The 22,982-nt window shown below is 40.4% G+C and overlaps 1 protein-coding gene across 1 annotated transcript in view; it reads right to left on the bottom strand.

Moving 5' to 3' along the window:
• Positions 1 to 8,556: 8,556 nt before the first annotated feature.
• Positions 8,557 to 22,982, bottom strand: part of LOC142144977 (calpain-13-like) — a 95,679-nt gene continuing 81,253 nt past the window's right edge. Inside the window, 5 exon segments of the mRNA XM_075204368.1 lie at positions 8,557 to 8,973; positions 12,660 to 12,708; positions 16,557 to 16,612; positions 20,086 to 20,202; positions 22,693 to 22,771. Of these exon segments, the coding sequence (XP_075060469.1) occupies positions 12,682 to 12,708; positions 16,557 to 16,612; positions 20,086 to 20,202; positions 22,693 to 22,771 (279 nt within the window). The 3' untranslated portion in view covers positions 8,557 to 8,973; positions 12,660 to 12,681.

The following is a 22,982-nucleotide window of genomic DNA, read 5'->3' as shown; positions in this document are numbered from 1 at the left end:
TAAAAGAGACTTGGCTATGCTCATGCAGCATACATCAAGTGCTGAGAGAGAAAGACAAAGGGGTATATTTACTAAACTGCGGGTTTGAAAAAGTGGAGATGTTGCCAACCAATCAGATTCTAGCTGTCATTTTGTAGAATGCACTAAATAAATGAAATCTAGAATCTGATTGGTTGCTATAGGCAAAATCTCCACTTTTTCAAACCCGCAGTGTAGTAAATCTAGCCCCAAGACTTCGTCCAACCCCCACAGAGACAAATAAAACTAAGCAATGACCCAACTACCAAATTCATTTCAGAACTAGAAAAATACTGGAAGAAGGACTAGCAAACAGCATCCTCAACCAACAAGAATTCCAACATCTTAAAACCAAGCAACCACAAATCCCCACATTCTACTACCTACCAAAAATGCACAAATTCATGACCAAATAGATGGGGGATAAAAATTGTCCAACCTTGTCTATGAAGCAGCTGCTGGTGCTGAATTTCACAAAGCTGGGTGACATTACATCAGCAGCTGATTAGTCAGTTTTGTAGTCAGTTATGATGCAATACACATGCATAGGAACTAGCAAATTCGTCATGCAGGATTCCATTCAATTCAATAGTATCCTGCTCAATTGTGCCCTACTAAGCTGAAATATAACAGATCACTTATATATCATCTAAAACACCTTCCTGCTTGTGTATTGCCCCGGCTTACTATTGACTGGCCGCTTGTGCCAACGTGGTTTCTGACTGACCACCCACTTGTGTGCCAACCTGACTAAAATCTGACTACCCACTTGGGTGCCAACACAGCTTATGCCTGACTTACCACGTTTGTACCATCCCAGCTTACTTTTGAATAACTGTTACTAATATACAGTGCATTCGAAACACTCTCGCGTTAATTCAGTATACTGACTTTGCTTGCAATTGTCTTTAACTCACCAGTATTATGACAGTGGTACTCTGCAGTTCAATATTAATTATTCTTTAATCAAACTAACCCCCCAACTTTTAAGCACAGAGTTTCATTATTTCATATGGATGTGCTCACCTGCCCGGGGGCAGAGGTTATCTTATCTACCTGGTGTCATGTTGTGATGGAGGTAGTATGTAAAGTTTGTTTCCTACCTTGAAGTAACCTTGAATCAACTTCCTGTCTGTAGCTCATTCTCTCCCACCTCCAGATTCTGTGTGTCCAACCTACTGAACAGTGGTTTATCCTGCCCCCAATGCCCTCATGTTGGGATGGGTGGTTGTAATAGTTGTCACCCCAAACCACTGAGTCAGTAAATTGCCCAACCTCACATTGCACCAGGTGGGACTGTGGAGAACTCCCCCAGAACATTGGGGAAATATTTTTTTTTCCCAGACCAACAATGCACTAAGTTGGGCTAAGTAGGGACCCCAGTACTAGGCCTGGCATCATTGTATCATGCCACCCTCCTAATGAATGAGAGGAGGATGGTTAGGCATAATTTTTTGAATGAAACGATCCAAGGATCCAGCTTTTAAGGCAACAAGAAGAATTCTAGAATTGTTGACCTCTAACTGTCTTTCGTTGGACATTACTGTATATAGAGGCGCGTGCATATTGTACTCTACATATGAAACAAGTTCAAGCATTCAACTTGTTTTTCCCACTTGTGATATTAGAGGATGACCAAATTATAACCAGGTGATGGTCATGATGATGACCAGATGATGACCATGATGATGACTAGACGATGACCAGATGATGACCATGATGATGACCAGATGATGACCAGATGATGATCATAATGATGACCAGATGATGATCATAATGATGACCAGATGATGATCATGATGATGACCATGATGATGACCAGATGATGACCATGATTATGACCAGATGATGACCATAATGATGATCAGATGATGATCATGATGATGACCAGATGATGACCATGATGATGACCAAATGATGACCAGATGGTGACCATGATAATAACCAGATGATAACCAGATGATGACCAGGTGATGACCATGATGATGATGACCAGATAATGATCATGATGATGACCAGATGATGATCATAATGATGACAAGATGATGATTATGATGATGCCCAGATGATGATCATGATGATGACCATGATGATGACAAAGTTACTGTAATAAATATTATTTTTTGTGAGATGATAGACGACATTTAAATAATCTGGTAGAGCTTTTTATTAATGACAGAAAAAAGCTCAACTTTATCAGTCCCTTCCCTAAAATGAGACTCATTTTAGGGAAGGGACCGATAAAATAATGACATTAGCCTCAAAAGTAATTTTCTCTTTTACTTCTGTCGTCACTGGATCCTGAACGCTGAGACATCTGTTCTTCTTTTCCAAATCCTAATTGGCAGCACACAAGATAACCTAGTTTGTAGTTGACATTACACACTGTTCACGGAAATAATTTACGGGTGCTGTGAATCACTTTATTGTTATTTAAATACACAATGTTTTAAACATTATTTTATACAGCTTGGTCTAGACAGCTGAATACATAAAGGGAGAAATAAATGATCGGAAAAGCAAATTATTTAATGCACGCTACTCTGTAGAAAACTCATTTGGTGAATAACAAGCTTGTCGAGGTAGGAGGCCGGTATACTTTTCTAATTATGAGCCAGTGTTTAGTGAACTGGGATTTTTGATTTTGCTAAAAAAAAAATAACATGTCTGTAATTGAAGTTTAATTGTTGCCTATTCAACATTTTCCTGATATTTCGGAGTAATCAGCCACGATTGTCATACCGTTTCTGTAGTGGGAGACAAATCACACTTCCCCTTACTATGTTCTGTATTCTGTTCCTAATGAGTGTTTTGCATAATGACAATTAAAACAAATGGAGACAGAATTGCTAATGCTACATGACTCATATCCCTAATGTCATACGGAGTATGGAAAGATTACTATTCTTCCAAAACAGCAGCAGGTTAGTATAAAGAAAAGTAAATGAATACAGGCAAGAAACAGCATGCACACTAGTATGTTATGGTTAATAGCAGAATTGCAGATAATGCCCATTGTATAGTAATCTTAAAAGTAAGTCTCAAATGGATCATCTGCAAGTTATATAGCTCCAAACTTTCCATAATATAATGTAGACCCTGGGCCTGATTCATTAAGAAAAGTAAAGCAAACAAATAAAGAGATAATTTGTACCTTGGCAAAACCATGTTGCACTGGAAGGGGGGGGGATTTAAAATGTGGGGACAGATTTATAGTTGGGATAGGGCATGTCCTGGGTCAACTTTAAATTTCAGCGCAAAAATAAAGCTTTCCAGTATTTGTTTGATACAAGAAAAAACAATCATTATTTAACTTATGTGCAAAACAATAAACATTTTAAATGTACCTCCCCCTCCAATGCAACATGGTTTTGCCAAGGTGCAAAATTATTCATTTGCTTTTTTTTCTTGACTTTCCTTAATGACTTAGGCCCATTAAGTCTTTCTGACATTTTCTAGCTGAACAGTGCTGGGCCTGTATATAAACTTTATCTGCAATGATCTGCATAGGGAATATTTGAGGCTGAAATTTGCTGGTAGAAAGTGTGTACTAAATTACAGTATTGAGTCTATATACTCTTTACTTGTACAGTTTGGCACAGGACTGTATTCTTCTCTATAAAGTATAAGTAAGCACAATGCATGCAAATCCTTTATAGAATGTATATGGATTGTATGAGAAAGGAGAAAAATAATAAAGATGATGATTGCAGAGTGACAGGCAGATGGCTAGTGCTAGAATTCACTACATTACTAGATTTCAGCAGGAGTAGCTGCATGCAGAGAGATTAGTCCTCTCACACTTCTTCTTTGCTATTATCCCTTGTTCTATCACTTTACCCATTAGCTTATTGGTCCAACATAATGTACTCTATTTTTTGCTTGTTTTTACTTGACTCACCAGTCACGCTTTAATTCATAACATCCAACTCACCAAAACTAAGAGAACCCTCAAAACTATTTTGTTCATATATACTGTAATCTAGACTTTATTTTAACAAAATTCTCTGTCACCTTTAATTATAATTATATTGTTCCAAATAAATAATCTGTGGAATGCACAGCTGCCCGATTGTCACATAAATTATTGTGGTGTATTACTGGTGTGTATATATAGGATTAATTTTTTCTGAACCGGAAAAAATTAATAATGATAATTTTGCTCAACATATAGGGAATTCGTTGTGAATGTGTTTCTGGCATGTGCAAAAAAAAGTGTTCTATACATAGTTCCCTATTTTGTTTGGTAATATTCACATGTTTTAATATTGGCCAAAGAGACAATAACAATGTTTTCTACTTTGCATGCTAGAAGTCGTTCTTACCATTAATTCCTAGTCTCTGTGCTTATGAAGTTAATATTTATTGAAAATAAGTTTACAAAATGCAATATTTAAAAAGTTATAAAGTACTATATATATATGGAATATTCTACTGCTCTATCGATGTTGTTTTACATGCTTTAAAAAGATGAATTTTTGTAAAACTTGGAATGATTAATGTCTTATTAATGGAGCGAGACTCATTGATGAGTATTTATAGCATTCGAGAACACGTCTGCCTTGGTGTTAACATGTAAACAGATGAATGTAGTAGAAAACATACTGCTACAGCGCACAGTACATGTCGTAGTCGTGTGTAAGTGTGAAGTCTGCTTTATATTACTAGGCCTGTGGTGAAGACTATGGGTCTGATTCATTAAGGAATGGAAACACCGTTACGGGCCATATTTTGTGCATTCCAAGAACCAAACTATACGTTGGTGAACGCAATAACATACAATTCACCTTTGATCGCAAACAATCCTTATAGCAGCCTGTGATTCAGAGGCAAAACGGGGAGAAAAATGAGCGTATGCACGTAGTCAATGTACAGTAAGGGCCAAGCTCCAGCGCACACAGCAGCGTCCGATCCAAGCTTTGGACATTTCAAAGGTTTTCTGCCGTATCACTGGCACCAGCTACAGGTCTGGTGTAAGTGCCAAGTGATAGTGATGACGGCTGTGTATACAGCTAGAACATGTGTTTGTAATCAGGAGCAACTGTAAAAATGTATTTTATGCACAGCAGACATTAATAACATCATGATAAACATTTTGGAGTGACAAAAAGTATGAAAAAAACATTTATTTATTTTATTTCCTTAACAATTTTGTCATTAATGGATATATTATTAACAGGTGACAATCGTTGAATAATTTTTTTTTTCTGTGTGTTCTTTTGTGACTTTATATTCTACATATGGATGTATTCTGCAGTGTGTTGTCCAGTGTGTTGCAGATGGCACCTAGACCCGTATTCAACAAGAGACGTTACTTCAGGTCTGACCCCAGTTGAATACTGGACTTCTGTACGCCCTACAAGACTCTAATTATTCCTGTAAAAATGTTGAATATATAATAACAGCTAACACAGAAAATGTATAGTTAATGTATAGTTAAACATAATAGGGATTATTATTGAGATCGCACTTCTAGTGAGGTTTCAAGAACATAGTAAAGTCCCTGTTTCATGTAATGACATATACTTCCTTTTTCTAGCACTATTAGCAAAGCTTTCTTCTGTTATAACTGAAGGAATAGTTCTTGGATTACATAAAGAATCAGCTGTGTGTAAGACGTGGTCCAAACACACGTTTAATCTGATTTTCTGAAGTTTTTTTTAGAGCTTTATATTATTTTGTTTGGATGCTATACATTGCGGACTTTGAATTTGATGTGCAAGTGACTGTTATTATCTTTACTTAGTAAGTTGACCAACTTTGTGCTTAAACAACTGTTACACTCGGTGGAGATTTGTTGAGATTATTGTCCACGGAACTGTGCGGTTTTCTGCTAAGTGGAATATCTGACAAAATCCTGGCGTCATATTGGGACTTGTCAGTTCTAAAGGATTGTTGTCAATTTCTACTACTATTAATTGTTTATTGTTAGTTTATACTTTTAAACCTTTTATTGTAGGTTATGGTGTATGTCATAATAAAATGTAAAGATCTTGTAACTAAGCCAACTCTGGGCTGTTTCTCACTTGTTAGCCTTCCATTTACAGACACATTTAGCTTGATTTAAATTTTAGATTATTAAATAATATATTTATTTTCTATAAATGTATTTTTATTCATTGGGATTTGCACACAGCGGTATATAGGTCCATTTAGCAGCGTCATTAAGTCATTGTTCTATTGGTTATAATGTTAATAGATATTTGCCAATTCTCTAAGAATGTCTGAAAGACTCTAGAATTCCGTAAGGAGTCTGGTATGGCCACAAGACATCAGTCTTATAGAGCTAGTTTAGTGGGTGTGGCTGATGTGATTGACAAATGGAGAGCTGGTTTAGTGGGTGTGGCTGGTGAAGTGGGTGTGGCTGATGTGTATGACAATGGAGAGCTGGTTTAGTGGGAAGAAGACTCAAAGTTTACATAAGGAGAAATTTTACTTTTACCAAAAGCGTGATAGATCCATATAATAATCTCCCAGCATTTGTGGTAGGGACTCAAAAATGTTGGTGAGTTCTCCTGGACTCATGTAGAGTAGGCCACGCTTTCACACCCTGCAAAGTAGGCGAGGTTGTGATGGCCCCAATCACTGCGGATAACATCCTCATGACCCCGCTCCCTGCTTTGTGATCCCGCAACTGAGCGTCAAAGTCATACCACACGCGTAGACACACTGGGGCGAATTCAATAGGTCACTTCAAACACTGGGACGTGTAAGCATAGTACCATTCATGTTTTAGGAAACATTGTTGCTTTACCAGCTGTTGTTTACAGTCTGTATTTGCTTTCTGCTTTAATTTATGTTTTGTTTTTCCGCAGGATCAAATCACCATGACGTATAACATCATTGCACAAAACATAATAGTTTACACACCTCGCAGAGATGATCATTTCCTAATTACAAACAGTGATGTACAGTACATAATGCACAATTGTATTACCTTGTTGTGTTGAGGGTGCAGTGAATATAGGATTAAGTACAGGTCACTGGTACCGTGGTGTGAGGTGGCTGTGCAGGCTCCTGCTTCACTGGGAGACCAAAATACAATATAAAGTGCGCCAGGGGAAAAGCTAAAAGTGAGCCTATAATAAATATGGCAAATATCGTCATAAAATAAAACAATACTTTTATTATTAGCACATTGAATAAGCAATTTCTGACGCGTTTCGCCAGCTCTAGACTGATACAAATTACACGGAGAGGAGAAGGAAAGTGACATATGATAAAGAATTATTGAAACACTTTGATATTATTAGAGAAGATAAATACATTAACACGCCTATAACTCATTGCTCATTAAAAAGAAAATAATTAAATCCATCTGGGCTTCACATGGAGAGGTCACTATTAAATATAATATGCACATGGGAAGAGAACAAATAAAATCAAATTTAATATGCAGATAAGCTGGTTGAGCATCTCTCAGCAATGTATATTACAATCCATTCTGTTGTGTATCAACTGTCATTAGCTACTTCACCACTAGATGGTAGCATTGTATTATTTATATTAACTACAATCACTTTTGCATTACTTTTTAATGGAAGTCTCATTAAAATGATCATACACTCACATAGTCGCCGTCAGTGCCTTGGTTTCCAGAGGAAAGTTTGTAGATGGAATTTGTTGCACTTTACTATTTACTTTTATTTTTTACTTTTATTTTTTTATTGGGGGCGTTGGTTGTTTTCTAATTTTAACTCGAGCAATAGGCTCTCTTGCATTAAACATTCGGTGTATCTCAGATTACCTATTCATATCCTCTATGTACAGACAATCGTAGAATACAATTTGCCTTCTTCTGCACACAGCATGAAAATACATATATTGTAGCACAGTGGCTCAGTGGTTAGCATTTCTGCCTTACAACACTGGGGGCATGAGTTCAATTCCCCACCATGGCCATATCTGTGAGGGGTTTGTTTGTTCTCCCTGTGTTTGCCTGGGTTTCCTCTGGGTGCTCCAGTTTCCTCCCACACTCCAAAGAAAAAAAAAACTGGTAGGTTAATTCACTACTAACAAAATTGACTCTAGTCTGTGTGTGTCTGTTAGGGAATTTAGACTGTAAGCTCCAATGAGGCAGGGACTGAGGTGAGTAAGTTCTCTGTACAGCGCTGCGTAATTAGTGGAATTATATAAATAAATGGTGATGATGATGATGATATATATGTTGTCATAATAATTGGACCATATCAGAGGATACGTCCACCTTCAGACATTTTTATCTTCCAAAGAGATTTGCTTATTTTTCTGGCTTCAGAAAGGACATGCACAGAAACGCTCAGGTCTGTGTACTGGATAAAATTGTAGATCTGGTATTGTGTCTAAGATCAAACAACATACACAAATCTACCTGGAAGATAAAATGACTGAAATTGAGGTTCCCCTTTAAGGAATTGTCCAGTGGTTTTGTCGAATTTGGGAGCGCTGTGTCCTATGACTGTTTTATTTAATACACCGTTCTAAACTCCAGAAGAAATAGACATCTGACAGCATTTATTAATAATAACATTTATTATTTCTCTTAAATAGTTTCCAAAATTGAAAAAAAGTTACATAAAAAATGGCAATCAATTTTTTTCATCTGATATTTAACTCAGTCTTAAACTTTATCTTAAATTATCTAAAAAAATTATCTACAAATGACCACAAACAAGTTATCAAAGCCTAGATGAGGACTATTATATATATTATACTTTACACACACACACAAAATGTTTTGTTTCTGTTCTGTTCCCCTTCCGTGGGCGTCATTTGGAGGTTAATATTTCAGAAATAGTTTCCACCCAGTACAAAGTTTCTAAAATAAACTTTTACAAATGTCTTACTTATTAAATGCCAAAAAATTTCACATGTATAAAAAATAAACTACTGAATGTAAAATCGGGTGTGAAGTTCTTTTTGCATCCCTCGGAATGTATTAAATTGTCCTTGTCTGTCTTTTGTATTCAGCGTCTCCTAGAAAACACATGAACAGTAAATATACATTAGTTGCATTATGTCCTTATTGTATACATTGTATATACTGTAAATTCATGCAGAAATGTTACACTTTGTATCCAGTATTGTAGTATATTTAACGAAAAATTGTATTAATATAAATAAAAATTACGTAAATAAAAGTAACAATATGTATAGATACTGTTCATTGCCATCTGCTTCACAGGTATGGCTCAATAGTCCTGATAAATTCACATAACTATGAACAACTAAGTAGTCCCTCTGTGCATCAACCCCAAAACTACAGGTCGGCACTTAGGGGGGTAGTCAATTGTCAGCGAGTTGTTTTTTTTTAGCGTGTTAAGTCATTTTAACGCTGTTTTTTATAATTTTTTCGAGCAGGTTAACTTTACCCGCGATTCAATTACATTTTTAACTCTCCGTTTTTTTTCATGAAACAGTCCTCTCGCGCTCCAGTAGAAGGTCTGTTGAAAGTACAGGGTGTGCGAGCGGCAGCCGAGTTAAAAACTATTCAATTGTTTTTTTTAACGCGGCGCGTTAAACATTCAAATATACTGTGTTATCTCGCACCTCCTTGGGGTGTGTTAAAAATAAAAAACCTTTGAAAAGTATTTGAAATCATGTAAAAATGTTGAAAAAAAAGTTACACTTATGTTTATCACTAATGTCTAACTGGTGTAAGTTGATTTTCTTGTGAAAAAATATTGGAAAAAAAAAAACCATAAAAAAAAAAAATCACTAATTAATTATATTTATGTATGTTTTTGGTACAAATATGAATGTAGTAATATGTTTTGACATGGTATAGATCAGGCCTGTCCAACCTGCGGCCCTCAAGATGTTAGGAAACTACAAGTCCCAGCATGCACTTCCAGCTATCAACAGGTTGTCTACTGGTAAAGCATGCTGGGGCTTGTAGTTTCACAACACCTGGAGGGCCGCAGGTTGGACAGGCCTGGTATAGATGATTGTATGGTAAAAAATAGTTCAATAAATAAATATGCTAAAGAAAGTACTGTAATGTAGATATTATCAATGTGTAATGCAATCTAATGTATGGAAATGTATGCAAAACGTTTTTTTGTGTTATACATGACAGCGTTTAAACTCCCCTTCACTCCCCTAAAATCTCGCAAACACAATTTTTAACGTGCGGGGGCAGCGTTCCCTCTTTTTCAATTGAATTGCACAAGATTTCCTGCTATGCTATCTCAAAACGGTCGCTATTGCCGGCAAAAACCCGCGGGAGATTATTTTTTTCTTAACACGGCGGAAAAAAAAAAAAAAAACTCGCTAGCAATTGCATACCCCTCTTAAAGTGCCCTGAGCTTAGTGCTTCCTATGTTAAGAGGTAATCACAGAAACCACGATTTTAGAAATGTTTACAGTTGTCCAGTACTATGATCGTATCTCATTCATACATGTTATTCATTTTCTGAATAACTAAAGAGAAGTTCAAGTTTGGCCAACATCCTAGTAGCCTCCTATATCCCGCTGACTAATTTGTTTTCCAAAAAAGAAAAGTGAGTTTTCTGAATTGACAGCTATACCTATGTTACATGCTTATCCGTCTATTAATCAGTGTTATAAATGTTTTTGATGGCTGGCCCATTCTGCTGGAGCAAAGTTTGGTGTATTGCCCAGAGAACAGAAAATATCAATAAGAGCCATTAATAAGTGATTCTTGTGGATCTGTGATGTGTCCTGTACAGGATTTTATGTCATGGTGAATCTGAGAATATCTGAACACTTCTGTGTGTAGGATCTCATATCACTTCTGCAACTGTTTCAATGCCAGGAAAGCATTTGTGATATTTCATCAAAACTGGTTTTAAACCAGCACGGAGAATATCTAACACCTGACCAGCGATGATAACAATGTTACATTATAACGCTGCCTGTATCCTCATTTAAATGTCCATCTAAGACTCAGTACAGCTTCTAGAGATGTCACTATTGCAGGCAGGCCTTGCAGGGAGTCCGGGATATGTATTATAAAGGACACTCACTGGGGTATCAGGACATGTTCAACTTGTCTTGGAGCAGAAGACTACACGTTCCACGTTCTACTTCAGTCTATTGGGGCACGTCATAATATTTACGGAGACGATGACCAACAGATCTATTCTAATACATCACTAAATATCTATTTTATCTTATTCTATTCTATCTTATTCCATTTCCTATTATTTGTACAGGAACTTCTGAACAGCATCATGGTTGTTAAGAGATTTACAAGGAATAAAATAAAGTACTATTAAGTCATAATCATAATTTTAGGCAAATTAAGTCTATTTATCCGTGAGATATTTGACTTTATCCAAGTATATGCAGTGGTCATGGGTTCAATTCCTGACCATAGGCCTGATTCAGTAAGGAAAGTTAAGCAAAAGTATGTAAGGCAGGCAAAACCATGTTGCATTGGGGGGAGGTAAATTTAAAAGGTGGGGACAGATTTATATTTTGGGTAGGGCATGTCCTAGATCAACTTTACATTTCAGAGTACAAATAAGCATTTGTGTGCTACATGAAACAACAGCCAGTGTTTATCTGATGTACAAAATAATAAATTAATTTGCACCCCTTGTATTGTAACATGGTTTTATCTAGAAAACTTGAGTAAGAAAACTTTTTTTTGCTTAAGTTTCCTTAATGAATCCGACCCCATGGCCTTATCTGTGTGGAGTTTGTATCCTAATGATGGACCAATGCGTTTCATCTTCTCCAGATATCATCAGGGGGACTTCACCTTTCATCATGACTCTTAGGGCTAGATTTACTAAGCTGCGGGTTTGAAAAAGTAGGGATGTTGCCTATAGCAACCAATCAGATTCTAGCTGTCATTTTGTAGAAAGTACTAAATAAATGAAAGCTAGAATCTGATTGGTTGCTATAGGCAACATCCCCACTTTTTCATACTCGCAGCTTAGTAAATCTGGCCCTTAGACTCCTTTATGTAACCCACATACTCATTATATCTGCTTCCATCAAGGTGGCTTAGTGGTTAGCTCTTCTGCCTCATAGCGCTGGGGCCATGAGTTCAATTCCCGACCATGACCTTATCTGTGTGGAGTTTGTATGTTCTCTCCGTGTTTGCGTGGGTTTTCCTTTGGGTGCTCGGGTTTCCTCCCATACTCCAAAAACATACTAGTAGGTTAATTGGCTGCTATAAAATTGACCCTAGTCTCTCTCTTTCTGTCTGTCTGTGTGTGTGTGTGTGTCTGTGTGTTAGAGAATTTAGACTGTAAGCCCCAATGGGGAAGGGACTGATGTGAGTGAGTTCTCTGTACAGCGCTGCGGAATTAGTGGCGCTATATAAATAAATGGTGATGATGATGGTGACAGCCCCGGTTCTAATGGAAGAGGAACAAAGACCAAGCTCATGTGTAGTGTACACTGCAGGCTAAAACCCGTGGAGAAGTCCAGATTTGTCTAAACTTGAATCTTTTCAGCCAGATTGTGAACTGATTCCTTGATTGGTCAAGTCTCTCTTTGTTCAATGTATACCCGTCAGTGGCCCCAAACCTGGGGGGCTTATTTACACCCCTGGTCTATACATACTGGTCAGCGCTGCCTATTTGGGGGCTTGGGGTTGATGACTGTGAGATGTGACTAATATCTTTTCTTGGTTTTCATCAACCTGAATTATGAACAGTAAACAATCACTTTCTAAAATGACTTACCGGCCATGAGTATAATTTGGGGTTAACTGGACATAATGATCTGCATCCACTGAAAGCAAAACACACTTATATAAAACACAACGTAATCTATTCAGTATATAGGGTAAGAACTTCACCTTATTCAATGTCTAAATGAAGTCTTTCAGTATTATTTTTTGAATATGACAATAGCTGTGACTGTGGGGGAAATAGTCTATCTACAGCCATCAGACTTCCTGTCTTTAAGTCCACTGAAGGCCCTTACAGCAGCCTGAAATCACTCTGCTACATAGTATCTCAGGTTCTACCATGAACACGTGTGAATATGACAAAATGTTGTTTAATAGTGAATCAGCCTGCAGTGTCTTTAAGCCATTTTCAATATTTGCATTTATACGTATTCTGCAATGACCCTGTGTCAGTATATCCCAAGGGGTCAGTATATCCCCAGGGGTCAGTATATCCCCAGGTGTCAGTATATCCCCAGGGGTCAGTATATCCCCAGGAGTCAGTATATCCCCATGGGTCAGTATATCCCCATGGGTCAGTATATCCCCAGGTGTCAGTATATCCCCAGGTGTCACTATATCCCCAGGAGTCAGTATATCCCCAGGAGTCAGTATATCCCCAGGGGTCAGTATATCCCCAGGAGTCAGTATATCTCCAGGTGTCAGTATATCCCCAGGGGTCACTATATCCCCAGGGGTCACTATATCCCCAGGAGTCAGTATATCTCCAGGGGTCACTATATCCCCAGGGGTCACTAAATCCCCAGGGGTCACTAAATCCCCAGGGGTCACTAAATCCCCAGGGGTCAGTATATCCCCAGGGGTCACTATATCCCCAGGTGTCACTATATCCCCAGGTGTCACTATATCCCCAGGGGTCACTAAATCCCCAGGTGTCAGTATATCCCCAGGGGTCAGTATATCCCCAGGTGTCAGTATATCCCCAGGTGTCACTATATCCCCAGGTGTCAGTATATCCCCAGGGGTCACTAAATCCCCAGGTGTCAGTATATCTCCAGGTGTCTGTATATCCCCAGGTGTCACTATATCCCCAGGGGTCACTATATCCCCAGGGGTCACTAAATCCCCAGGTGTCAGTATATCCCCAGGGGTCAGTATATCCCCAGGTGTCACTATATCCCCAGGTGTCAGTATATCCCCAGGTGTCAGTATATCTCCAGGTGTCAGTATATCTCCAGGTGTCAGTATATCCCCAGGTGTCACTATATCTCCAGGTGTCACTATATCTCCAGGGGTCACTATATCCCCAGGGGTCACTATATCCCCAGGGGTCAGTATATCTCCAGGTGTCAGTATATCCCCAGGTGTCACTATATGCTCAGGTGTCACTATATGCTCAGGTGTCACTATATCCCCAGGTGTCACTATATCCCCAGGTGTCAGTATATCCCCAGGGGTCAGTATATCCCCAGGTGTCAGTATATCCCCAGGTGTCACTATATCCCCAGGGGTCACTATATCCCCAGGTGTCAGTATATCCCCAGGTGTCAGTATATCCCCAGGGGTCAGTATATCCCCAGGTGTCACTATATCTCCAGGGGTCAGTATATCTCCAGGGGTCAGTATATCCCCAGGTGTCTGTATATCCCCAGGTGTCACTATATCCCCAGGTGTCACTATATCCCCAGGTGTCACTATATGCTCAGGTGTCACTATATCCCCAGGTGTCACTATATCTCCAGGTATCACTATATCCCCAGGTGTCACTATATCTCCAGGTGTCTGTATATCCCCAGGTGTCACTATATCCCCAGGGGTCAGTATATCTCCAGGGGTCAGTATATCCCCAGGTGTCAGTATATCTCCAGGTGTCAGTATATCCCCAGGGGTCAGTATATCCCCAGGGGTCAGTTCATCTCCAGGAGTCAGTATATCCCCAGGTGTCAGTATATCTCCAGGTGTCAGTATATCCCCAGGTGTCACTATATCCCCAGGTGTCAGTATATCTCCAGGTGTCACTATATCCCCAGGTGTCAGTATATCCCCAAGTGTCAGTATATCCCCAGGTGTCACTATATCCCCAGGTGTCAGTATATCCCCAGGTGTCACTATATCCCCAGGTGTCACTATATCCCCAGGGGTCACTATATCCCCAGGTGTCAGTATATCTCCAGGTGTCACTATATCCCCAGGTGTCACTATATCTCCAGGTGTCAGTATATCCCCAGGGGTCAGTATATCCCCAGGTGTCACTATATCCCCAGGGGTCACTATATCCCCAGGGGTCAGTATATATTCCCAGGGGTCAGTATATCTCCAGGTGTCAGTATATCCCCAGGTGTCAGTATATCCCCAGGGGTCAGTATATCTCCAGGTGTCAGTATATCCCCAGGTGTCAGTATATCTCCAGGGGTCAGTATATCCCCAGGGGTCAGTATATCTCCAGGGGTCAGTATATCCCCAGGTGTCAGTATATCTTCAGGTGTCAGTATATCCCCAGGTGTCACTATATCCCCAGGTGTCAGTATATCTCCAGGTGTCACTATATCCCCAGGGGTCACTATATCCCCAGGGGTCACTATATCCCCAGGTGTCAGTATATCCCCAGGTGTCACTATATCTCCAGGTGTCAGTATATCCCCAGGGGTCACTATATCCCCAGGGGTCAGTATATCTCCAGGTGTCAGTATATCTCCAGGTGTCACTATATCCCCAGGTGTCACTATATCTCCAGGTGTCAGTATATCCCCAGGGGTCAGTATATCCCCAGGTGTCACTATATCCCCAGGGGTCACTATATCCCCAGGGGTCACTATATCCCCAGGTGTCACTATATCCCCAGGTGTCAGTATATCCCCAGGGGTCAGTATATCTCCAGGTGTCAGTATATCTCCAGGTGTCAGTATATCCCCAGGTGTCAGTATATCCCCAGGGGTCAGTATATCTCCAGGTGTCAGTATATCCCCAGGTGTCACTATATCCCCAGGTGTCACTATATCCCCAGGGGTCAGTATATCCCCAGGTGTCAGTATATCTCCAGGTGTCACTATATCTCCAGGGGTCAGTATATCTCCAGGGGTCAGTATATCCCCAGGTGTCACTATATCTCCAGGGGTCAGTATATCTCCAGGGGTCAGTATATCCCCAGGTGTCTGTATATCCCCAGGTGTCACTATATCCCCAGGTGTCACTATATCCCCAGGTGTCACTATATGCTCAGGTGTCACTATATCCCCAGGTGTCACTATATCTCCAGGTATCACTATATCCCCAGGTGTCACTATATCTCCAGGTGTCTGTATATCCCCAGGTGTCACTATATCCCCAGGGGTCAGTATATCTCCAGGGGTCAGTATATCCCCAGGTGTCAGTATATCTCCAGGTGTCAGTATATCCCCAGGGGTCAGTATATCCCCAGGGGTCAGTTCATCTCCAGGAGTCAGTATATCCCCAGGTGTCAGTATATCTCCAGGTGTCAGTATATCCCCAGGTGTCAGTATATCCCCAGGGGTCAGTATATCTCCAGGTGTCAGTATATCCCCAGGTGTCACTATATCCCCAGGGGTCACTATATCCCCAGGTGTCACTATATCCCCAGGTGTCAGTATATCCCCAGGTGTCAGTATATCCCCAGGTGTCAGTATATCCCCAGGGGTCAGTATATCTCCAGGTGTCAGTATATCCCCAGGTGTCACTATATCCCCAGGGGTCACTATATCCCCAGGGGTCAGTATATCCCCAGGTGTCAGTATATCTCCAGGTGTCACTATATCCCCAGGGGTCACTATATCCCCAGGTGTCACTATATCCCCAGGTGTCAGTATATCCCCAGGTGTCAGTATATCCCCAGGTGTCAGTATATCCCCAGGGGTCAGTATATCCCCAGGGGTCACTATATCCCCAGGTGTCAGTATATCCCCAGCAGCGCATGTGGCCGTATTACACTCACCTCCTCCGCGCTCAGGTATACACCGCGTCCATCTTTCGTTAGGTTCTGGAATACCTCTGTAAAATAATAATAATAATAATAATAAAAAAAATAATACATGTTATGTCAGTCAATCAGTGATCAGGGCCCTTTATCAGCTTATAGCTGTATATTTTACCCCATGTATTTATGATATAAAAATAACAAATACACAATTTTAGAATATTAGATTAAAATACAAGCAATATAAAACAGTCATCTGAGACTGAGATATAAACGTCAGCACCAGAGTCAACGAGTGATGTGATGGAAAAGAGGGCAGAGTTATAGCAGAGAGTTGGGGGGTCTAACGGTTATACCCGGGTGACAAAACAGTGGAAAGGTCTATGGACATACCACTGCTGGTGTACTATGGATAACACTAAAGCAGAGAGTGGGAGAATACCCATCAGAGATCATCCATGAGAGAGTACCCACCAGAGAGTACCCACCAGACAGTACCCACCAGAGAGTATCCACGAGAGAGTACCCACCAGAGAGTACCCACCAGAGAGTATCCATGAGAGAGTACCCACCAGACAGTACCCACCAGAAAGTATCCATGAGAGAGTACACACCAGACAGTACCCACCAGAGAGTATCCATGAGAGAGTACCCACCAGAGAGTATCCATTAGAGAGTACCCACCAGAGAGTACCCATCATAGAGTACCCACCGGAGACTATCAATCAGAGAGTACCCATCATGGAGTACCCACCAGAGAGTATCCATCAGAGAGTACCCATCAGAGAGTACCCACCAGAGAGTACCCATCAATGAGTATCCATCAGAGAGTACCCATCAGAGATTATCAACCTGAAAGTATCCATCAGAGAGTACCCATCAGAGAGTATCCATCCGAGATTATCCACAAGAGATTATCCACAAGAGAGTACCAACCAAAAAGTATCCATCAGAGAGTATTCATTAGAGAGTACCCATCACAGAGTACCAATCAGAGAGTATCCATCAGAGAGTACCCACCACAGAGTACCCATCAGAGAGTACCCACCAGAGAGTACCCACCAGAGAGTACCCACGAGAGTACCCATCAGAGAGTACCCATCAGAGAGTATCAATGAGAAAGTACCCATCAGAGAGTATCCATGAGAGAGTACCCATCAGAGAGTACCCATCAGAGAGTAACCATCAGAGAGTACCCATTAGAGAGTACCCATCAGAGAGTACCCATTAGAGAGTACCCATCAAAAAGTATCCATCAGAGAGTATCCATTAGAGAGTACCCACCGGAGAGTATCCATCAGAGAGTATCCATCAGAGAGTACCCACCAGAGAGTACCCACCAGAGAGTATCCATTAGAGAGTACCCATCAGAGAGTACCCACCAGAGAGTACCCACCAGAGAGTACCCATCAATGAGTATCCATCAGAGAGTACCCATCAGAGATTATCACCCAGAGAGTACCCACCAGAGAGTACCCACCAGACAGTACCCACCAGAGAGTATCCATGAGAGAGTACCCACCAGAGAGTACCCACCAGAGAGTATCCATGAGAGAGTACCCACCAGACAGTACCCACCAGAAAGTATCCATGAGAGAGTACACACCAGACAGTACCCACCAGAGAGTATCCATGAGAGAGTACCCACCAGAGAGTATCCATTAGAGAGTACCCACCAGAAAGTACCCATCATAGAGTACCCACCGGAGAGTATCCATCAGAGAGTACCCATCATGGAGTACCCACCAGAGAGTATCCATCAGAGAGTACCCATCAGAGAGTACCCACCAGAGAGTACCCATCAATGAGTATCCATCAGAGAGTACCCATCAGAGATTATCAACCTGAAAGTATCCATCAGAGAGTACCCATCAGAGAGTATCCATCCGAGATTATCCACAAGAGATTATCCACAAGAGAGTACCAACCAAAAAGTATCCATCAGAGAGTATTCATTAGAGAGTACCCATCACAGAGTACCAATCAGAGAGTATCCATCAGAGAGTACCCACCACAGAGTACCCATCAGAGAGTACCCACCAGAGAGTACCCACCAGAGAGTACCCACGAGAGTACCCATCAGAGAGTACCCATCAGAGAGTATCCATGAGAAAGTACCCATCAGAGAGTATCCATGAGAGAGTACCCATCAGAGAGTACCCATCAGAGAGTAACCATCAGAGAGTACCCATTAGAGAGTACCCATCAGAGAGTACCCATTAGAGAGTACCCATCAAAAAGTATCCATCAGAGAGTATCCATTAGAGAGTACCCACCGGAGAGTATTCATCAGAGAGTATCCATCAGAGAGTACCCATCAGGGAGTACCCACCAGAGAGTACCCACCAGAGAGTATCCATTAGAGAGTACCCATCAGAGAGTACCCACCAGAGAGTACCCACCAGAGAGTACCCATCAATGAGTATCCATCAGAGAGTACCCATCAGAGATTATCACCCAGAGAGTATCCATCAGAGAGTACCCATCAGAGAGTACCCATCAGAGAGTATCCATCAGAGAGTACCCATTAGAGAGTACCCACCAGAGAGTATCCATCAGAGAGTATCCATCAGAGACTACCCACCAGAGAGTATCCATCCGAGATTGTCCACAAGAGATTATCTACAAGAGAGTACCCACCAAAAAGTATCCATCAGAGAGTATCCATTAGAGAGTACCCATCACAGAGTACCCACCAGAGAGTACCAACCAGAGAGTACCCATCAGAGAGTACCCATTAGAGAATACCCACCAGAGTACCCATCAGAGAGTATCCATCAGAGAGTACCCATCAGTGAGTATCCATCAGAGAGTATCCATCAGAGAGTACCCATTAGAGAATACCCATCAGAGAGTACCCACCAGAGAGTACCCACTAGAGAGTATCCATCCGAGATTATCCACAAGAGATTATCCACAAGAGAGTACCCATCAAAAACTATCCATTAGAGAGTATCCATCAGAGACTTTCCATAGATGTCACCAATGTGGGACTTACATAGGAATGTAACGGTAGCCCTAGGACTGTGGGGGGCACTATGCCAGGTACAGACCAGCGCATTATAGACCTAGGTATATGGACATGCTGTAACCTAATGTGAGAGTCTGTGTCTGGATATTAGTGAACTAATAAGGATTATAAACAAACATTGAAAGATTTCTGAGCAAACCTGTTGAAATATAGTTTTTATTGAATTTTTTTTACCAATAACAATTATGGGAAATCAAAGAGTCAACTTCTATTGTGTAGAACAGGAAATTCTGTGTTAAAGAGGAAGAACCATCAGCTAATTTGAATTTACTGAACAAAACGTAGTTGTCCATGCTGTTCTCTAGTTAATACCAATTTGTTGATTATAAAAAAAACGACACAAATAGAGTAAAGAAACAAAAGGATTTGATAATAAATTCAGAGAATCTGCTGTTCAGCACAACCCTACTCAATAGAATTCTCTTAACAAGTCAAATTTTTTAACACTATTAGGAGATGGATAACAGAAAACAGCCGGTGAACGTTTCATTCGTAGGTGATTATTATTTAACTTACTTGTCACAGTCTCCAGCCGAATCACGCAACACACAAAGCCCGCAAAGGTGAATTTTTGGTAATAGTTTGCGTATCTCAGAAGCATAATATTAAGCACTGCGTCGCTGACCATCAGTCCTGTGCAATGAGACAAGATGCAATTCATAAAGTTTGTAGCTAGATGTGTTTAGCGGATGTGCCATGCTGATAGTTATATAAACTAAAAGGTGATATTTCTAGTTAAACTCGGATGCGTTCCTTTGCTTCCTGATAGGTCAGGTTTGCAGATGTTCCACTCGGTCCTGACTTACTGTTGGACGGGAGAACATTGGGGGTGATTCATTAAGGAAACTGCGGCAAAAAAAAATGAGTAAGTTTGCTCCTGGACAAAACCATGTTGCAATAAAAGGGGTGCAAGTTAGTTTATTATTTTGCACATAAGATAAATACTGGCTGTTGTTTCATGTAGCACACAAATACTTGATGGCTTTATTTTTACACTGAAATTTAAAGTTGATCTAGGATATGTCCTACCCCAACTATAAATCAGTCTTCACATTTTAAGTTTACCTCCCCCTTCAATGCAACATGCTTTTGCCCAGATGCAAAGTTACTCATTTTTTTTGCTTTCCTTTCCTTAATGAATCAGACCCAGTATTTCAGACTAGTAAACCTGACACATGAACGTAGCACATTCCGAGGACTGTATAAGGAGCTTGGGACAAGGGGACACAGACAAGGGTGTGCTTAGAATCAGAGCATGCTTGCCAACATGGGCAAGATTATTCCCGGGAGGTGCGGGGTGCAGGTGGGTGTGTGGGGGTGGGGCTCGAAGAATTGTGTCTTAGCCCCGCCCCAAAATGGACATAACTACTCTGAACCAATAAAAACAGGGGGCGGGACCAGGATGCAGGGCCCATTACATCACTAGGTCCCTCTCCCTCCGTTTAGTTTACACAGCCGGCCAGGATCAGGGAGAATTGACTGCTCTCCCGGGGAGTCCTGGAGAACTCCCAGAAATTCGGGAGTCTACCAGACATTCCGGGAGAGTAGGCAACTATGAATTACAAAAACTCAGGACATGAATCGGTCATATCTGTGTTAATGCGTCCTCAGTAAGTCTTTACTGTAGCTGACATGTAACTGCCCCTTCCCTCCCCCGTTCTGACTTTCAAGTCATAGCCCGTCCTTAGTGTCTTTTGCGCTCATGCATGAATTGAATGTACCTGGCCTGAACCATGTTGCATTGGAGCGGGAGGTAAATTTAAAATGTGGGGACAGATTTATATTTGGGGTACGGCATGTCCTAGATCAACTTTACATTTCAGTGTAAAAATAAAGCTATCAAGTATTTGTGTGCTAGATGAAAAAACAGACATTATTTATCTTATGTGCAAAATAATAAACTAATTTGCACCCCTTGTATTGTACCATGGTTTGTCCCAGAGAACATTTACGCCTTTTTTTTGCCTTACTTTCCTTAATGACTCAGGCCCATTGTCTTTACCATGGGAATATGTCAAGATAAAAACCTTACTACATTATACCTCTCCCTGTCATAACCCCTCCCCTTCCCAAAAAAATGCTGTGCACCCTATACTGCAGCTTATTGTATAATTAGACCCTGGTGTATAGTGAAGATGAATAAGATGGAGGACATACAACTCAGACTGGGGACCTTCTCGGCTTGTATCGTAGCCGAGCGTCCTGTCTTGGAATCCTAATTACATAGATCTCACTGTCTCACTCTCACTACAGCATGAGTAACAAGACCATTATTCTTATATATTATGCTATTATTCTTTCCTTAAATATAAGCAAAGTACAATAATATTTGCGATTCAGTGATTGAAGTGTATTGAATTGATAAAATCTGAGGACATTGTTTAGTCCATCTAAAGTAGCCAACTTTGTATTTATCTCATCACTGATCTCTCTAAGCCCAGAATTTCCTTTTAAATATATTTGAACCTCCAAACTTGGAATCTGCTCACGACAGTCCATTAAATTTACAACTCATTATAAATGTAAGTAGAAGAGTTTTTGCAAGTGTCAGTGGATGTGCGAAATCAATCATTATATTCTAGCGAATAGATCTGGGACTATCGTGATTTACTGACGGAATTGAGATGTGGAGGCTGCAAATTTACCCCCAGAGTCATTCACGTTCACTGTTTTAACCCTATGTTTCCATATTGATGCCAAGGACATTTTAATATTAACACATTCAATTGTGAATTTCATTGCCTGATTAGATAACTTGCTTATTATATGATCCAGAGCTGCTTACTCTTGTCTTTTAAACTGTTTCATGCATTTACTTTATTTATGATTCAGAGATGCTTACTCTTGTCTTTTAATCTGTTTCATCCATTTACTTAATTTGTGATTCAGAGATGCTTACTCTTGTCTTTTAATCTGTTTCATCCCTTTCTTTTATTTATGATCCAGAAACACTTACTCTTCTCTTTTAATCTGTATAATCCCTTTTCATTGTTTACGTAGATAAATTGTTGTTTTATGTGGACCAATATTCAGCCTATAAATAGGAACTCTAGGTGGCACTGATGGTATTTATCTGCAGTATCCTTTGCAGCTGAAATCAGAAGAAAAAACTAGAAAACTTACCAACTTCTTGAACGGCCCTTTCCAAACCAAATCCATCGATAAACCCAGTCTTGTTCACATCAAGGGCCCGGAAAATATCCTGCAAATATTTAACCATGTAAATGAAATGTCTTTCACGTATATTGTTTTTGCTAGATTTAACAAATCAAGTTGTTATATGTATTATTATAATATTTTCATGCTCAATAACATTTATGGAAACTGTTCTATGGGTAACTGTGGAGAAAGGGGAGAGGGGAGGGGTTTTGCCCATCGCAACCAATCAGATTCAGGGTCATTTCAGAGTAATT

This window comes from Mixophyes fleayi, chromosome 3, assembly GCF_038048845.1.
Source record: "Mixophyes fleayi isolate aMixFle1 chromosome 3, aMixFle1.hap1, whole genome shotgun sequence".
Taxonomy (NCBI): domain Eukaryota; kingdom Metazoa; phylum Chordata; class Amphibia; order Anura; family Limnodynastidae; genus Mixophyes; species Mixophyes fleayi.
This window is presented reverse-complemented; position numbering and strand designations above follow the sequence as displayed.